The following is a 19,982-nucleotide window of genomic DNA, read 5'->3' on the forward strand; positions in this document are numbered from 1 at the left end:
GATAATGTCACTTCACAGAATAAAGGAGGAAGTGTTGGTTTTAGTCAGAGGATTCAAGAACTTCAGGTGTTTGAAGCAACATGGCATTTCTGTATTTGTTTTTTTTCATGGTAAATTATAATGTGTTGCTGTTTTGGAAACTTTGTTTGATGGCCTAAGGTTTTCTGCTTAGCTGGAAACAGTACTGAAACAGTTCTGTTTGCAAAAAACAAGTGAATTGGTATGAGCATCTAGGTTATTTGTCAAAAGCAGTTTCTTTCTTTCGCTCACCCAGCCTGAGAAGTTTGCTTAAGAGCTACCTCTGTGACAAGCCTGGAGCTTGACAGAATAGCCTGTGAACAGTACATAGGTTTTTTTTCTCTCTACTTTTTCACCCCAAATTGGGCTTCTTTTCCCCTTTTAGTTCTCATGATTCAGAGAGCCTTAATAAACAAACAAAACCACTCCCACTGTATTAATGGCAGAGGTAGATGTCAGCACTGGAGAGTATACTTGGTGGACTTCTGCAGTTGCTATGTGTCATGGGGTGTTGTGGACAGGGGAAAGGTGGTGGCTGACTTGTCACCAGGTAGTTATGGTAGCTCTATCAACTCCAGGAAATGGAGCATTGGCTGTTGAACTCTGCTTTGGCCTCCTAAATTGGACTGTCCCAGAATTGGGTGGAGAACAGTCATTTCTGTTTGTGCAGTATTTCATAATGTTTTGCATTTTGTGCCAAACTGGAGCAAAAGCAAACCTTGATATCTCAGTATCCTCTGTAAAATGGAACTGCAGGTTTTCACTGAGCTACCGTAAATACCATACTGAGCCTAGGGGAGATAGAAATACCAGAGAATCCGGTTTCTCGGGTTTCCGCTGATGTGTATAACACATGGGTGTTACTTGTAAGAGATCAACCACTATGGAGTTATGTAGTCAACAAGGTGATGGTGACTTCTTTGCAGTAGAAGAGTTGCTTGCATTGTTTCCTGGGCATGGCAGGAAGTATGACATTGCATTGCAGGTCCAGATGTCAGCCATTCCCAGGTTGGTTTATAAAAGTAGTTTGCTTTAAGCAAAAACGTGATGGGCTAGCAAGAACACCTTTTGTGGCATCGGTCTTCAAGAAAGGAGGAGGTTGTTTTTTCCTGAGTGATAGCTGTTGTCACCATGATGTTTCTTGGCAGAGTTTTTTTGTGATGAACACCCTTTCTTTGTCCCACCCTTAAAAACAAAAGGAGCTTCAGCTTCTGGTATGGAGCACCAAATGAAGGCAAATACACCCTCACCTCCAGACTGTCACTAGACTGCATGGGCAGCGTGGTGAAAGAAGCCTGGAGAGCAAGCGCTCTACCACAGATCCGAAATGTCTCACAAAGCCCTGATTGCTCAGTTGTCATGTCAGTGGTTAAAGAGGTACAATGCATATGGTGTAACTAGAAGATGATGTTTCACGTATGTGCCATTCCAAAGCCCTGCTAAGCTGTTGCTTCTTGTGTCTGTAAGCGTGCATCTGCCTGATGCTAGGTTTTCTTTGAAAGCTCTGTTTGGATCAGGCATGCCCTGTGTTGTCATCTACTGCTTGTAGGAGGGTATAAAAGGTTGAGTGCTAGTTGGCTCTTACTGCCCCCATGGCAGGGGTGATTCTTGCTGGAGTCTCAGATTTGCTGTTCTAAGATTACATTGCACCCTAAACTCTTCTCAACCTTGTTTCTGAGGATATTTTTACCTTCACACTTCCATCTGGAGCCAAATACTAAAAATAAATGCATTTTATTTTTATCTAAACCCTGTGGTGGAAAAAAGGTTTGTTTGCTGCTGTTGTTTTTTTCTTTCAATCACCAACTTGCAGGGTAGTCTATGCAGACACAGGGTTCAAACTCTGAATAGTCCAGAATGGGCAAATCATGTTTTCTGCTTGATAGAGTACCATGTCCTATGTGTACATTATTTGAAAATCCCTTTCATCTGAGGATACTTAGCATAAGTTAGTTTAATGACTCAGACATAAAGTGATAGTTATGATAGTGAGTTGGGTTCCTCCCTTGTGGTGCTCTCCATTGATGTGGGTATTTTATTTTCTTTAAGGTGGAGCAGCAATGGTAATCTCAGTCTGATGCTAACCAAAACAGTCGCATTCATTCTTTTTCCTCTCTTGCTTTCTTTCAGTGACCATATATGCATGCCCACAAGCTAGACAATTAACAATGAACAGCTATCTATCTTCTTCGGGGTCTGCTGAAACCTCTGTCAAAGCCCACTTTACTCTGTCAGAGGTCCAGGTTGTTACTGTGTCTGCAAGAAGAGCATGTTTCTGGCATTTTGTGGTAGATCCTTTTGGGACTGGTGGTAGTACGGCTTCACCAGCAGTACATTCTTAAAGTGCTCATTCTTTCCTTTAAAGCCACATCTGTCTCTGTGAAAAGAGTTTCCATGTTAGATGCACCCAGTTCTTTGCACGTTCCTGCTATTTCAGATTGTCACCATAGCCAGACGTTCTCAAGGTAAGCAGTGTCCTCTAAATGAAATGCAGTTATCCATATAGGCATTCTTTAGCATTTTCATTTGAGGTATTTCTTCCATCATTTGAGACACTGGAAAATAAGCAATATTACCTGTTTCAGGAATTTGCCAATATTAAAAATTCGTAAAGTATAAAATACAAACATACTGATATTTGTCATGTTGTGCCTTGGATTTAACAACTAGGTCATGTCATGTAGCATTTTATTCCCTCCATACAGAGCATATATAGTTTGTGTGTTGCCTATAACATAATCTCAACTTGGATTTAAACAAACCCAAACAAACAAACCTCCAACCATCTCCCATCCTTAACCATTGCTTTCCCTAAAAGCTGTTATCTACCCTACAGTTGTAAATTTTCTGAGGAATTTAGACCCCACAATCTGCCCTTCATTCCTTCCTTCAGAGTTGCTTCAAACCCTAGCAAATCTGCAGAAGGCATCTGCGGAAGGGTTGTCACTGATCTCTCTTGGCCAAAGAATTTGCGTTTTCCTCCTCTCTGTTTCTTTCTTAGCAATGTTTTTGCTATTTCTTCTTTTCTGGAAGCTGTTGTAGGTTGCTGCTCCCTGCAGATGCTGTGGCAACAAACAGCTGGCAGGAAGTCAGTTGACAGCGTTGGTGAGGAAAACTAGTCATATAAAGGTGTCACCAGAAGCATCAGGAATCTGCTGACAGTAGATGCGGGGAAGACAGACTGGAGAGGAGGAAGGATGAGTAGAGAAAAACACCATGATGGAAATCCAGGAAATAAAATGAGTTAACATACAGAAAATGAGCTATCCAACCAAGAGCAAGGGGAAGAGGAGGACAAAAATACAGACATGTTATGGCAAGTAGCCCATAATAATAGCAGTAAGAGAGAATGGGAATTTATTGCCAAATTTCATTGGAAAAAAAGGAGTAGAAGAGGACAGAGCCTACCAAGAATAAAAGGTCAGGAATTACTTATTTAAGATTTTAAAGGAAATTGAGTGTTCAGTAAGCTCAAGTGTGAGTTTACAGCATGTTAGATACTATGGACCAATTGCATGTGTGAATACTTAGTGCTATATCTACTTTAAAAGTAGAGGAAGCCTGAAGTTTTGTGTAGACACACTTAATGCAGTGTGAGCTGTAGAGTGGTGTTGCCAAGTGCTCAGCAGTATTTGCTTGAGGTGCTGGTGTTGCTACTCTTTCTCACTTCTCCAAGTAGTGCCTGTGGCTGGGTCTGCATTGTGGGGTGGTGGTATTTGTTTTTTTGTTTCTAACACATTTTTTGGTGAAGATTATACACCAACTTGACTAGTTCCCTTTATCCAGGTTGTGGCTGGACCACACGGACAGCTATGCTATTGTTTCCAAGAAGCACATTAGTGTCACATCACAGCATAGATGGGTCTGCACAGAGTGTTAGTATGAAGGAGCTAATGCAGTGAAATTAATCCGCTGGTTTAATGTCACGGTCCTACCCAGGCTTCTGGTTTTTCTATTGCATTTGTCTGGAAAATAAATAAATCTGCCACATCTTTTTTTTGCAAGAGGCATCGTAGCTCTTTGCTGAAGGATGTGGCTTTGACACTACTTTCTGCCTTCCTGGTTGGCAGTGAGACAGAATTTGATTACTACGCTGTACAAACTCCCAAATTCTAGTTACTCAAAATACATAGTTTCCAAAGAGGAGTTCAGGATTTTAGATACTATGAAGTTGACTAGCTTTTCTAAGCAGTCCCCAAACTGTTGGGTTAATGGTGTTGGTCTTGGTATTGCAGGTTTTGTTGGAAGGGTTTATGCTTAGCTCTTAAAGTGCTATTGAACTGTGGAAGAATAGTCGATCTTCACTTTTACATGCAGTTAAAAGCCAGTGATACACAATTTGACTTTCAATCAATATATTATCACTTTAGCCATGGAAACAATGTATAGATACAGTGATATCTAAACTAGAGATATGTGCGTGTGTATGGGTGTATCTAATGAATATATCTAAACAAGTAAATATACAGTGTAAGTTAGAGTCCATAAAAGGAGAGAGAAATGTTTTCATTAATGCGGAAAAAGTGATAGTGCAAAAGATGCAATATCCGACATGAAGTGATGTAATTCAGTTAAGAAAGGGTGAGGGGAAGTTTTTCCTGCTATTATTGTTTGATTCTAGAATTTGCCACATAGCTTTGTTTTGGAATTGCTTTCAATCTTCTGTCTGTTTTATATTATTTAGGTACTATTCAAAGACTTCTTTCCAATTCTATTTTAGTTTGCATTGTAAATTTTTACTTTTGAGCATAGTTTTTGGCTTTTTAACATGTGTAACTACTCTGCTCTGTGCAAAAAATGGTAATTGTGCTAACTGATGTCTTTTATCAGAGAAGTACAGGCATGATGTGTCTTAAGCCATAAGGCTTAATATTTGAATCCATCTGAAGTTTCAGGTCCTGAAACTAGCTTTCTTCACAGAAAGCATTACTTACCCTGTTTGGAGTATATATCTTGCATGCACTCAGTTCCCAATGCTTTTTGGTCCTCTGCATCTGTGTAAGGCTTGTGCGTGCCTTGCTTCCACCTCCACCTTCCAGGTGCTGTGTCCCCTATGACTGTGCTGGCAGAGGTGTTGCCTTTTTATGTCTAGGTTAGGTGTTGGGCTTTCTTGCTCCACTGTTCGACTTGGTACATGCCTGTCTGCTCACGTCACTAACCATTCTTTTTTCTGAGCTGCTGCTTTGCCAGGAGGTCACTTCCCTGCAGGCCCTGCAACTGCAGAGCCTCTTTCCTCTAGTCGTAGCAGAAAGAATTGTAAAGCAGCTACTTCCTATTACTGAAGAGGGAAGGAAAATGGTAACTAATAGTGAACTTGAGAACTTGTCTTAATTCATAAACTCAGGCTAACTACAGTAATTGCAGTATTTCCAAGCAGGTATTAACTAGTTTCGCTTACCTTGACCTACAACCATCAGGATCGTGTTGTTCATCAGACTCTCCATTGACTTCCCAGTGGGCCAGGACAGTTCTCAATATGAGGTCTTCCTTATTCGGTCTTTCCCAAAGTCCTGGCTAGAATTGCAGCTCACCTCTGATGGAATAGTATGGTTTACCTTTATTAAGATGACAGATTCTTTAAAAGGTGGAATACAAGTCATGTCCTAAAACACTGTAGTCTGCCTTATGTCTGTTTTCATTTGCCCTCAGAATGAACCAAAGAAGCTGAATACTTTGTTTTCCCTAGACTCAGTATTTGTTATAATTAATCTTTTTGAAGATCGTTTTATGATAAGAAAAGATTTGTTACTCAACTGGCCCCTTGTCATGAGATCTTTTTCTGCTTACAGTATAATGCCTTATGGCCAGAGCTTATCTACAGAGCTTACAGACTGTTTCCCTCAGGGGTTTACCCCTCCCAGTACTGGGTATTCAGAATTGGGTCACATTCTTCCTTTTGGTTGGCAAGTCCCCTGCAGAATCTGCATTGTGTCTTGTCTTCATTCAGATCATGAAAACCATCGTCTTATTCCTCAGCTGGAGAGTTTGTCTTTGGGATCTGAGCTTGTGGGGTCTTTGGGCCTGCTCATGAGCTGAGTTCGTATGTTAGAACTAGATGACATCCGACGGTTGTTCTGGGTGGAGTCATGCCGCAGGATGTGGGGTAGCCTTACTTAAGATGATGATATCCATGTGTATTTACCTTGCCTCCTCCCGTTTCCCTCTCTAAGCCTTTTGGATTTTACAAGTGGAGGAAATGGAGTGTACCCTCTCCCTTAAACCTCTTCACTGAGTGGAAAAGTGTGTATGAGAGGGGGTACATGGCTTGTTAAAACAGACATGTTTGGGGGCTCAAAATACTAATATTTATAATTTTCATACTAGATTGCACATTAGATGCTGTAGGAGCATATACAATACAGTCTCTTGCAGTTCTTCTTTATTGGGTCTCCTAACACTAACATGTTCTTACATACAGCTCGATGGTGTAGACTTGCTACATTATGGACATTGTTCCCTGTTCTTTAATATCAACAAAGCCTTTCAGAAGGGTGCTGAGAGCCGTGCTGCACGGCAGTGTGACTTGCTTTCCGGATCTTGGTGACCAGGTTGTGAAGAAGCTAATCACAGTTCATGAAATCTCAGGGTGTTCAAATTCTCAGTGAGCGGACTGTTGTTAAAAGAGCCATCACATCGCATGGGAGGATGGAAATAGTGATGTCCTGAACACAGCAAAAGTCTTGGAGATAGTTGCTCATTTTGTCTGACTGCTGAACGATTCCCATCAGCCTAGTTGTATCTATAATCTGTTACATCTGTAGACTACATCTATAGCCTGCCTGAAACTGAAATAGTTTCTTTCTGTAGTTTCTGGCAGTGGTGTGAATTTGCAGTTTTACATAAATGATGAGTAACTTCAGTTTCAGTGTCTTGAAAACTTTTTATAATATCTGATGTCATCATCTTTTTTTAATATGAGAAGCTGCCTTAACAGCTTTAAAAGGCACAGTGCGGGTATGTAGCAATGCTCTTTGCTGTTTGTGCTTATTTTGCAGTTTGTTTTTGTTTCAGCTGCCACCTCTTCAGTGATTCAGCAGTTTGAGAGTGGGTTTAGTGAAGCAGGCATTTCTTTTGTGTATCCTTTTGTTATGCAAGCACAGCATTAGCCCTCATTTTGCAACTCCATCGAAACAGCATAATATAACTTGGTCATATGGTTCATACAAAATGGGCTTTGCCATCTCCTTGTCTCCCCATGGGCTAGACAGCGAGGTACTCCACGACAGCAGCAGCAGCAGCACTGTGTAAGCAGAGGGGTAAACAGTCCCTGTGCTCGGAGCAGGGAGGGCTGGGGATGCAGCCACTAAGAGCTAAAGTGGCTTTTTTCTTCTTCTTTTCTTTTCTTTGTATGATTCCAGGGACCACAGCCCCCTCAGTTTTTCTCAAAGGAACAGCAGTATACTATCCACTTACAGATGTACATATTTCATTTTTGTTTTGTTTGAATTATCGTTTAAAAAAATTCTGTCTCTTGGGAAAGCTGCTGTGGATGTATGCTTCAGATTTACCAGACTGGCATGAAAGATCATTACGCTGATATGTTAGCTGGTTTGCTGAAACTTCACTATCTAAGTTTAAGAAAACCTCCTATTTCAATCTTTCGTAGAAATAAGGATTCAAGCACACTTTGTGCATGTTATATGCTTTAAATATTTGGGGTGGGGGTTCTTTTCTGAGGGGACTTGGAGCAGGAAGTTCTGTCTTTTTGTTTTGTCTCCAGCTTTGCTGCAGCTATGACAATTTCTAGATTTTTGTCTGCATATTTTTCTGCTCCCCACCCTCGTATGCCAAGGCATACAAGTTTTAACATGCACGGAGATTGTTGTCTGGTGGTGGGGAGTATTGGGTTGCATATTGAATCTCGAGTAGCCAATACCTTTTGATATATTATGTCATCTTATAATGAAACCTTTTAAGAACACTTTCGCTGAGTTTATGTCAATCAGACATTGTGATATGACAGCTATGGGGCTGCCAAACCCTGCTATGAAACAAACCTTTTTTCTCAAGAGTTGCAGTGCAGATTCTTTTCACGGAGTCTCTTGCTCGCTCTCAAGATAAGAGGCTGCTCTTTAACTGTGTTACCTTAGGAACCAGCCAGATAAACATCCAATAAAATCTTGTTTTCAGGAGTTTGTTTCTGAATATCAGTACAAAATCTCTAGCTTATTTTCAGTAAGGCCGTTTCCCCCTCCTCCCTTCTCCCAACATTCACTAGCCAGACAATAGCATTTCTTCTCAAAGAGAGATGGTTATGTCAGTCTTTTTTTTTCTTTTTTTTTTTTCCCCTCCCCGCAGGAAATGCATTGCCTTCATTTTAGCCCTTAGGAGAATGTATTTCTTCAGCATACCTTCTTAAAGTTGCAATGCTGTATGATAAGATATACAGTACTTTCTAATTTATCTTGGTAAACAAAACTTGTGAACCTTTGTAGCAAGGTAACTTTGCTATCACAAGAATCTTCTGAAAGGTTAAAAAAAAAAAAAAAAGTCCTACAGTATGTTGCTTACCCACCACAACATTGGAACTGATTTTTCCTATTGAGTAAAACCTTCTGTTTTAATAATAAAATTAAGTGGTTCCTGAGATAGCCAAGTACAGTAAATAAAAAAAGAACTGAAATTTTAGAAGGTGCTTAATATTTAAAGCTATTAAACATTGTTTTTTTCTTAACATGGTGAAACTATTGCTATTGAAAGATATTGAAAGATTCCCTGCTGGACCCTAGACCATGACCTCTGGGTCTGTAACTGCAAGCTGCAACTGACAGGCAAATTCGCAAGCCGCTGCAGTGCTTTCCCGCCAGCTGAAAGGTATTTAGGGAGTACAGCAAAAAGCAGGGAGGGACAGCACAGAGCTCCACGTACCTGCAGTTCGGAAGGGTTTTTCCACTGGAGCTCTGGGAGTCACTCAACATTCGTAGAAAATCTGCCAGTTTTTACATAGTTTTACGTAATGCTGCCTGGTAAAGGTCAGCGTGCTCTTACTAGAGAACAGTACCTTCTTGTTGAGTCTGTGTAGCATGAGAAATAAACATGCCATGATATGGATCTGGACATTATATTTCCTCCCCTGTTCCTTTATCTGCACACCTTTTCTTGCTTTCTTTTTCTTTACTCTTCCAAGTCTCAAAAAGAAACCGTCTGTTATATTCTGAGTATCCTTATGAATGACTGCTTTCCTGGGTCAGAGGATATCTTTTGTAGAATGTCGTGAGTTTTGTTTTGAAAACATTAGTTCTGTGTCTTATATACAGGCGGTGTTTGTTTTTGTAGAACTGATCATACAAGTTGCAATGACTAATATGATGCATATTTTAGTGGAATATTTAATAAGTGGAAGTTGTTAGTACTCATTTGGTGAAAGCCAAAAAATCCCAATACTGAGCTATACACTAGAGAAGACATTTGGTAGAAGAATATTCTTGAGCCACGACTGATTTGAATTAGATACTTTTTAATATTCTTTTGGCAATATACTCAGAATATTATTTTTCCATTTTCTGTAGTTTTTACAGGTTTCAGAAACAGCCTGACACCGGTCTTAATGTTGGAGTTGATTGAAGTGAATAAATTGAATTAAAATTAATTATACACATATACAATATGTGCAGAATGAGGGGAAATAGTCTAGTCAAGCTTTATAAATGTTACAGCAAGTATTTTATCCTCAGTATTTAGGATAGAGAGCAAGTGCTCTCTATCTATGTTCACTTTTTTTTTCCTTCACTGAATGAAGTCAGCTTTCATTTGATGAAAGTTTTTGTCTCACCTAAGGAAAATGTTTCAATGGCTACTTTAAAATGGGAAGAAAAGGACAAGTTCAAGTAAAAGCAAAAAAAAAAAAAAAAAAAAGAATTACGTAGGTGCTGGTCTTCAGATGATATTTAGTTATTAGAAGATGTAAATAATTTTGTAGTGAAAGAGTCAAAAGTGGCTAAGCAGACCAGATGTCCAGCTCCCTAAGTTAAGCACTGAAATATGTTTCTAGTCAGCACAATCTGCTTTCCGTTCAGTTTGCTGCGTATGACTCTTTCCTTTATTTGGTAAATCTGATAGTTTTAAAAGCAGAGCATGTTTTGACAAATCTAGTTATGATTCCAGCACATTTAAGTTTCATTTCATTAGTGGAATTGACTTTAAAATGCTGTTTTTGTGCATTTTGAATTCCAGTTTTCATCCAAATGCAGCCTGACACAAAGCCAAAATAAAAATATTGTCTTGTTAAACAAGGAATGTACCATTCACCATTTTATAACATAATTTAAAAATTAAAAGTCAGAATAAATGTCTGCTGAACTATGTAATGCCTAGGACGAGTATAAGATGCATTGGCTAGCAAAATTAATTTGGAAAAGTTGTATTTGTTTGTAAACCAAGTTATGTGAGCAAACAATAATGATTCTTTCTTTTAAAGAGCAATTAAACATCCCAGTGCAAGAAAATATTAAAATCAGCTATATAAGTTTTGTTTTCTTGCTTTCTTTTGTTATTTATGATTATAACTGGAGGACTGTAAATCCCTTTTTGCTTTCAGTCAATTCACTTTGATTAGGTATGGATGTGCACACCCACAAAAACATTTTTGCCTGAATTTCTAGGTTTTGGTGGTACTTCGCAGATTTATACAACCCAATCTTGGAATAAGTCAAACTGATAAATGCTTTAATGCAAAGTTAATACTTCAGACTGATGATTCCTGTGTGAAAGGTGTGTGAAACATTTTAATTTTGTTTCTGCTTGCTAACTGCTTGAAGTTCAGCTCCTTTGTTCCAAGATAGGTTGACATTAACTATTTGAATTATTTGTTGTTTTGCCTGTGCAGTGAAGGAAAGCCTTCAAGTGTTGGAACATTTTAATTCTTTAAGGTGTAGAATTAGGAGTATCACTGGTGTCGGTAAGGACTTTGTGTATATTTTTCAATAATAAAGTTTTACCTTTGGCTGCTATTTATTCTTCTCTTGTAGCAACTACGTGTTCACACATGGATTTAATACACATTTGAATAGTGCGTTCATGAGGGCAGCCACTGAGGCAATATCTACGCAGTTATGCGAATCAGTTCTCAATCCAGAGCCAACGTTGTGATCCCAATGTAGTAATAGCTGCAACCTCTTTTGAAATCTTCCAGTCTTACATGCCTTAGTACGACACTGAGAAGATTTTTAAATAGATTCGTCAAAACTTATAAAAGCAAAGTGGCAGCTCAAATAATAGCCTGCTCGATGCAGTTCCATTGTATCTGTCTTTATTAGATAAGGAATGTGGAATGTTGCCTTTTTATAAGTTATGTCATACATTTCAGGTAAGTTGTCTTAGCCTAGAATGTAGGGCATATAGGAGAAATACTTTCAAGGAGGAAATGCAGAAACATATGATGGCCATGTCTAACAAATCAGCTCAACAATGCTTTTGCTTTTAGTTTAAGGATCTAACTAGTTAGTCTAGTAACAAAAATTCACACATTTGGGTATGAAAAGGAAGTTTGTTTACCCTCCTAATTCTGTCTTGAAAATATTTCCCCTTAGCCCTGGTCAAAGTCGCTCGTCGATGGTCTCGTGGATGAATACTCCATCTACTAACACAGCTGCTACAAATACCGCACCTTCTTTCTCCTTCCTTAACCCTGCCACAGCGAGTGACAGAGCAATGGAAAGGTATGGTGTGCACTTCAACTTTTGCTGGCTCTTTATTCGACTCCTTTTTTCTGAGTGTTTCTTTTTTAATAGCTAACTTAAGTCTTCTGCAATATGTAAATTATTATCTCAAATCCAGAAATGCAACTTCTTTGCAATTTCTGTTTCAACAAAATAGCTGACTACTTTGTCTTGTTGTTTCTTTAATCATCTTTCTCTTAGAAGGCAGCCAGATTGAGTCAATGGCTTGTTGGTTGATATAAGCAATGCAGACTTTGTTTTGGGTGATCAATCAGTTGTTGTTCATAGTGTCTCTCTATTGCAGTGATTGTCATTAGTTTACTACATTGCATATAGTGACTTTTAAAACACAGTTTCTTTCTCTTCCTTAGTCATTCATGTCAAATTTAAGTCTCTCATCCTAGCCTTTTTGCCTCTGAAAGGCTTTCCCATGACTTTACCTCTCTCTGTGGTTTCATTATTTTCTTTCACTCTTTCAGCCTGCTTTTCTGCTGTCTTGCTGTTTCTGCTTCACTCCATGTTTTTGTCCACCTTTTGAAGTGTCTTCACTTCTCCTTCCTTTGGAGGTCTTCAACATCTTAGCTTTTTCCTATAACTTTTATAATATTTGCTTTGCAAAATCAAGTTTTGGGGTATATTTATAAATCCTTCCCAACACTTTGTAACAAAATTCCATTTCGCATTACCAGTCACATTCTGTACTAGAACTACATTGTCTGTTTGACTGTAAGGTCCTTGGGGCAGGGAAAATCTTTCCCAATATTTTATGTGTAGTTGTTGCCAGGGCTCAACAAAAGACAAATTAATGGTGTGGGAGCTTTGTCTAAACAAAGCATCGTAGGGCAGCAGCAGATTGTCAGTTTGCAGAGGCATGATTAAATAAGATCTGCCAAAAATATTTATATATTCCAAGATCTTTGCTTATGGTACTGGAAGAGATGAGTACTTTGGACAAATTCACATTCGTAGTTTATTACTGAGCATCTTAAGCACACCTCCTAAAGACTACCCAAAGTTTTATAAACCTTACTGTGTTTAGGACAAAATATCATCTTCAGAGCTCTAGTAATGTTGTATTGTAAACAAGTATAAGACTAATTCAGAAAAGAATTCTCCAGAGTGATAGTGAAAAGCTCAATTACAAGATTCATGAAGAAATATTTTGGAAAATACACAGATGATCAGTCTATAAATTAAGTGCAGTAGGCTTTGTCTGATTTCATTGCTGATTATCACTTGGCAATATTTTAACTGTAGTTAAAAGTTAAGTTTATTGTAAAATCATGTGTGCATAAAGTTGGGAATATGATATTCAAAAATGCCAACAGCAAGCTGTGAAACTACAGCTTTGCATTTGTGTGTATGAATTAGAAGCCTGTAATGATGCATGTGAGATTGTGTTTAAAGTTTTAAAATCATCTCCAAATGGGGTTGAACATGGAAGGTGTCTTCATTAATAGTTGAAAGTAACTGTATTTCATTATGTCATTTTTCAGTGTTGTCTACCGAAAAGCAAGAGCAGTTTATCCATGTGAAGCAGAACATAGCTCTGAATTATCATTTCAGATAGGAGCAATTTTTGAAGATGGTAAGTACTGCTTGTGTAAATATAAAGCAATGAAAACAAACTGAGAAAACTCCTAAAATGGCTCCAGATAAAAATACAAGCCTAACTGCTATTCTGCCAAGATTGCTGACGGCAAATAGTCTGTGACATAGAAGATTTCTGGTACCTAGATATAGAAGCTGCTTACTGTATATTAAGGCGCTATGAGGCAATGCCCTTGATTCAGGTGTGTAGATGCTTTCAGTTGGTCTGATTTTTCAGGAGTGCTTGAATTTGTGTTGCAGTAAAAAAAAAAAGGGAGTTTTGGCAATAGAGACAAGCATCTTGGCCTATGAAACTATATTTTTAATGTGGTCTATCTTTGTAAAATTCCATGTGGGCTTTAATTTAAAGAAAAAAAATCTGTTTAAGGATTTTCAAGCAAACAGAATTCCAGGTAGACAGGTGATCAGGTGACAGGAGAGAAAAGAGAGCATTTGCTCTTTTAATCAAGAAGTGCCTTAATATGTGTGAGTACTTGTAGGAAGGGGAATATTTGTTAAGGTGCAAAACGAGTGCCTGTGGTTAAAGATTTGCATGTACCCAAATACATTATCACAAATTGACATCCAGAAGTGCTTCCTTTGCTCAAGACCATCTTGCTCCTCGGTGAGCTGCCACTGCTCTACTCTTCTGTATCTGCACAGAGACTTTGAGCTAATAGGAACAGTTTTAATTTTTCAACCTTATGACAGTGACTACTGTCATAAAACCTCTGAAGGAGAAAACGTTAGAGCGCAGTTTCATACTATTATTGTTTAAGAAAGAGGAATGGACTGGGAATGGGACTGACTATGGAATGGGACTGTCACAGCAAGGCCAGGACAAATTCAGCAGTTCTTATTACTTGAATGCTATTTTATGATATTTCTAAGCAGAAATTAAATCATAGCAGGAGCACTCTAAGACCTTTGTTTGTTACAAGGCCTTGTTAAAAATTATATTAAAAAACAGAAAACACCTGAGTTCAGCCAAATCTTCACCCAAGTTTTGTGCAAACTGAGGGATTCAAAGTGATCTGGGAATAACATTCTTAAGAACCTTGTGAGTACTGAGACCAGTATTTTAGTCCCTCTGTCTGTCTAGTGGCAGGGGAGTACAAAGGGACATACTGGCCTCTAAGGAATTTGGAAATTCTGCAGTGATGCCTGTTTCTTCTCATCGATTGCCAGCTGTTCAGCTTGCTACCAGGTCAGAAATCTGATATGTGCTTTCCAAGGGGAGAGTGGTATTCAATTCTGCATGACCAAACATACTTACGGTATGTACTGCAAAGTCATTCAGATACCACATGAGAGAATCTTTATTTGTATGTCCCACAGAGGAGGAGTATCACAGATTCCCTGCTTACATCCATCAGGAAAAAGAAAAAAAAATACACAGTCTAAAGTAGCTAGAAAAAAAAATCAATCTGCAAGCATTAAAAAACTAGCTAAATATGTTTTATATTTCCCCAAATGCACCCTGTTAACTCTGTTAGCACTGGATCAAAAGTGTGTGTGGGAAAGTTTCTCATAGAAAAACCAAATCTTTTCATCCTCCCCCCAACCAAATGTTCATAATTTTTTAACAAGTTGCAACAAGTGGGGAGCTCAGCAGAATTTCTTTTTTCAACATGCATAACAACAGCAACAACAAAGATCACACAGACGTATGCGTCCCCTTCCCCTTCTTTGTGATGCTTAATTTAAAGTAGAGCTATCATATATTCTAATGCAGAAACTCATTCATGTCTCTGCCTCCTCCCAGATAGATAAATAGTTAAGTCTGCTGTTCTGCCTTATTTGCAGTATAAGGTGATCTGGGGTCCCCACTGGGTTCCTCCCCCACTTTACAAAATCATACTTGGTGTTTCCTGTCAGAGAACTGCCTTGCAGGCAAATCATGTCTGAATCAAGTTAAGTGGGAAACCTTTTAAAGATAAATTAGCTAAATGATTGCTCCTTTTAAAGTCTCTAACACCAGTTATTTTAATTTAAATTTTTTAAAACATGACTGATAGGGATCTTCAGCAGACAGAGAATTGTGCACAGGAAAAAATCTGGTGCATGGAGGTAGATGGCGGGGTGCAAGACAGGCTTTTCTAATGCAGAACACCAAGGGCTGCACTCCTGTTGCTTTGGCACTGGAGAAGGAAGGAGTTGTTTCTGTATTGTGCATTTATGTGACAGCAATTTGGACATTCTTTTCTTGTGAGAAGAGATGCTAGAAGTCATGGCAAAGCTACCATGGTTTTGGTACATTACAGCGTCAATAGAGTTTTTCAGCTGAAGAGTTGGATTGTCCAGGAACTAGTACCAAATTCACATCTTTGGTTGCATGGGCAGAAATGTCTTAACTGTAAGACTGTTCTTCTGTGTCATCCTTATGAATAAATTTGGAAGCTTAGGAAAAGATTATCTGGATTACATTTTGAAAACCTAATAGCAGATCTCCAATGAGGGAGATCGTGTTTCCTTAAATATATTTGTTTTGCTTTATTCCATTGTATCCTGGTTGGCTGTATGAGCATTGTCCATATCCTGCACAGCTTTCAACCTAAGGTGTAAGGTGGGCTGTGGATTAAGAGAGAAAAGGAGAACGTGCAAGTGAAGAGGCAGTAACTGGACATACACGCTAAATTAATGTTCATTCCATAACAATTCCTAATTGGTTATATTGTGGATAGCCTCTGTTGGTGAGGAAACATATCCTCATTAAAAGTGCAAAGCAGTCTCCGTATTGCAAGCCTCTGAAGTGCCTTCACAGAGGCCTCTTTCCCTTTCTGCGCTTGGCACCCCTGTGTCTGTGCTGGAATCAGATTCCAGTGAATCAATTCAGGTTCTTTACTTACTCGATTTAAATTCCCATATGCCCTAATAAAGCCCCCAAATGAAGAATTAAAGTAATAATACATCAGTTCTGCTCCTCTACCAATAACCTTAACTATCAAAGTGACAATGCATCAATCAAGTTGACATACAGCTAGTATCAACCATTAAAGTAACTGTTAAATTAATGTCTGCTAAAAAGTGCTGCTTCCATTAGGGAAGGTTTTATCCATCTCTCCTTTCTCCACCCTGCCTGTCTCACTTTTCTAATCCTGTCCCTTTCACCTCTGCTGTTCACTTGCTGGGTTTTTTCCTTCCTCTTCCTGTTCCCTGTTCTTCTGCTTTGTTTCCTTCTCTTTTTCTTTTCCCTTCCCTGTTCTTCTCCTGCTTTGTCTCTCTTGATCTGCAGATGCTGATTGTGGTAGCTCTCTCCTATCAGTTATTATCCTGGATGAATCTTTCTGCTGCTCTGGCCTGAGACAGGATAATGGCATTTAGTGAAGTACAGTCTTGCAGCTGTCATAGCTGCTAAATGTAGTATTGGTAGGAGGAGGTAAGAGTTTAACCTTTACTCATGTCTCCATTTCCCTTATCTAAATGGGGAGAAATATTTATGTCTCAGACTGATGAGGTTAGATTTACTAACATTTAGATTAGGTTTTACATCACCTACTAGGAATCTGAGCGCTTGCATATTCAGGTGTTTTCAGTGTCGCCTGTACGTTGTGTTACCCCAAGTCCCACAGTCTTGCCATTGAAGTGTTACAGACTATAAATGCTAAGGCACCAGCTGGTAGGTTAAAAAGAAAAAGAAAAGTTTTCTATTTAATTGAATTGTGTAAGAAAATGAATAATGCAATCTGAACAATATCCACTGAATTATTTTTTTTTATCTTCATTCAATTTACCTTAGGCTGTGCCAATGTTTTTATTTCCCAGTTGCTACCGGCTATATTATTGACAGCACATAACAATATCATTCAAGTGGTTAGAGGCAAAGCTTGAAGATTTTGCAGCTGGATAAGGGCACATATGGGAAGAAGCGGAGTATGATTTGAGATTGTGCGAGACATACACTAGTTGCATATTTTTGTTGAAGCAGTTATTCCCAATAATCAAGGAAAAGAATAATCAGACTGCCTGGCACTGAAACCTTGCCAGCCTTGGAGCCAACTGTTATTAAATTTCTGGTTCTTGAAAGAGACTGCTTAGAAGTCAGTAAATGGGAATTTCACTAGGGAGAAGTGTTTTAGACATGGTAAATGGTGTTTACACAACAAAATTCTGTGTCAGTATTGCTAGCAATTCTACAGGAAGGTTTCCTGAAAACTTGTCAAGATAGCTCTCATCAAAGCTTTTCACAAATTTTTAAATCAAGTTTTAGAGAAGAGAACATGTGGGGAAAACTGACAAAAGTGTTTTGTTACGGTAATTTTCTCAGGAGAGATGTGACACCCGCCATCCCTACCATGTGTAGCAGGAGCACAGCAAGCAGAGTACAGTGTCGACACAGCCTTTGTCTTGGCCCCTCTCTCTCCTGATGTAACAAAGTGCCGGCCTTAGTTAACCTGCCTGTTTTTGACTCGGAGGCACTCTGTTCCTCATTATTCATGCTGTGGCTTCTGGATTGCCTTTATGGTATTGACAAATAAAAGATTTACATCAAAGAGAAGTGGTGCAATGCAATATAGTATTTCAAGAGTATGTGCAAATAATTCTTTTATTGAGGTAAAAATGAGGATAAAGCTACTGTGTACTTTTTTCATCTGCGGATTTCGAAGCACTTAGAAACACGCATGTGCATTAATTATCTCCATTTTACAGCTGGAGAAACAGCGTACAGGTTGTGGACAGATGTTCTCCTTTCTGGATCCCTCTATACCATTTGGAGATAGTCACCTTGAACTACTGCTGACAGTCACAGCTTCATCAGTAAGAAGGATCAGATGAGTGCAGCCTAATTCCTGCTGAGTTTGCTAGAAGTTTTAAAAAGCTGCTGAAAGTAATTTGACCTTAACCAGTATGATGTTTCCTGACATAGAGCAGGGAACACTTCCTTCTGCCAGCAGTGCTGTGGAAGCACTGGTCTCCAGAAGAGAAGTGTTAATGGAAAGCTGAGTGTTTAAATGGAAGATGTTTAAACAAATGGGGTTCAGCTCAGGAGTAAGACTCCAGATCTGAATGTCTACATATAGGTCACTGCGTGCCACTGTAGCTCAGGGAGCCCAGAACAACTCAGCTGACCAACTGCTTGCTTCCGTTTTAGGATGAGCCAAATTGTTCTTTGGGCTCTCTCTATTCGTTTTATTGACTAGATCTCCGTTGGCTCTAGTGGGAGCTTAGCCACTTCTGTATTTAGAAGTCCCGGTCTGCAAGCCGGAGTCCACCTTCACTGATTTGTCATGGTGTATCAACCTGTTTGCTCTTGTTCACAAGTCAGAGCCCCTGGAAGCAAACTGCTTTATTTGTGGTCACACAGTAAATCCTCAGCAGAGCCAGGAAAAGACCTCTCCACTCTAGTCCCATGTTCTGTCCACAAGATAATTCTGCTTCTCACGGCAAACTTAAGGATTCCAGAATGACTTTGGAAACAGCAAGTCTTTAAATTTCAAATTCCATGCTAACCCTAAGCATGCTAACTTTGTGCGTTTCTGCTGTTGCTTTACCCATAGGGATTGCTTCAAACATTTATAAGCATGGAAGGCTTGCAAGCACATTTTGTTGCTTTAATTTAATTTCCTGGTGAAAAATTGGCCAGCAGGTTTGAGTTCTGTGAAAATGTAGTTTGGTTTTGCGGTGAGATTTCTGTTGCCCACAAAATGTAATCTTCGTTTACGTAGCTTGTGGGGTCATTACTTTGTTTGGTAAAGCAGTCCATCAGCAACAGAGGCCCTCTTATGCCAGGCAGCATGGATGCTAGATTTCCTCCCCCTTTTCCTCTTCCTCCCCAAACAGCTGGTTCCCACAAAATTCCTGTAGAGCCTAATTCAGTCCTGCAGAAGTCAGTGGCATGTAGGCAATGGAATAATACCGTTGTGGAAGTGAGTCTTATAGTAGAGACCCATAAAGATTTTGAGTTGTCAAAGCAGAACACGGTCTGCTGCAGGAAAATCTGTCAGCACTGGGTATCTGGGAAGAGCTGCTTGCAAATTCCATGTATTCGCGATTAGGTAATGATAATATGTATAGAAAAATAAAAAGAAATGCTGCAAATGCCAAGTTAACCTTGCTGTGTCTCTTGGTTAGGTGGAATCAGAAAAGCTTTTACTTAGAGATCGCACTGCGAGTTGAACATCTGTTGATTTCGTTTGTCTGTTAGGCTTCGGACCTATTTCTCCATAGCACTTCCAGCCGGACCGTCAGACTTCCTCCTCGTGCACAGTCTGCCTCGACTAGCCTGAGGCAGCTCGGGTGGCCTTGCAGCAGGGGAGGAGGAAGGTGCTGTCCCCCTCTGCGCTCTGCATTTCGCCGCTATTTCCACTGCCCTTGGAGATGATAGCTTCTGATGGTTGTTGTTTGGTCGGTCTTACTGTGCACTCTTGCTATGTCCTCCTTAAACCTGGCTGTTCCACGTGGAGTTTTCAATTCTCTGCTCCTTGTCTTTTACACTACAAATATTTCCCCCTCCTGCCTTTAGCCAGTGTAAGACTTAGTCCTATGGGATGTTGGTCCAGTAATGAGTAGTAGTTTTAAGGCCAAATGTGTAGTTCTGCAGCAGGGTATTTTTAAATGAGGGAGGCCTGAGAAAGTGCTAAGAACTGTAATCATTTTTGATTGAGAGGAAATGACAGAAAGGGGACACTACAGAAGACCTTCTCTTGAGCAGGATATTTTTGCAGAAATAACCTGTGTCGTGGGTTTAAAAAGAGCCATGCATGATAGCAAAATGTC

The 19,982-nt window shown here is 39.4% G+C and overlaps 1 protein-coding gene and 1 long non-coding RNA gene across 7 annotated transcripts in view; one reads left to right on the forward strand and one right to left on the reverse strand.

The window, feature by feature from the left end:
• Positions 1-19,982, forward strand: part of ARHGAP10 (Rho GTPase activating protein 10) — a 150,360-nt gene that overhangs the window by 126,972 nt on the left and 3,406 nt on the right. For all 6 annotated transcript variants that reach the window (XM_026106359.2, XM_026106361.2, XM_064510799.1 and 3 more), the window contains 2 exons: positions 11,547-11,675; positions 13,172-13,263. In XM_026106359.2, the coding sequence (XP_025962144.1) occupies positions 11,547-11,675; positions 13,172-13,263 (221 nt within the window). The remainder of the gene's footprint in view (positions 1-11,546; positions 11,676-13,171; positions 13,264-19,982) is intronic.
• Positions 1,278-9,076, reverse strand: LOC135328208 (uncharacterized). Its single transcript, XR_010388972.1, has 3 exons — positions 8,887-9,076; positions 5,417-5,573; positions 1,278-2,573 (listed from the first exon to the last, which is right to left on the reverse strand). It is a non-coding gene; the product is annotated as an uncharacterized LOC135328208 (long non-coding RNA).

Source organism: Dromaius novaehollandiae, chromosome 4 (assembly GCF_036370855.1).
Source record: "Dromaius novaehollandiae isolate bDroNov1 chromosome 4, bDroNov1.hap1, whole genome shotgun sequence".
NCBI lineage: Eukaryota > Metazoa > Chordata > Aves > Casuariiformes > Dromaiidae > Dromaius > Dromaius novaehollandiae.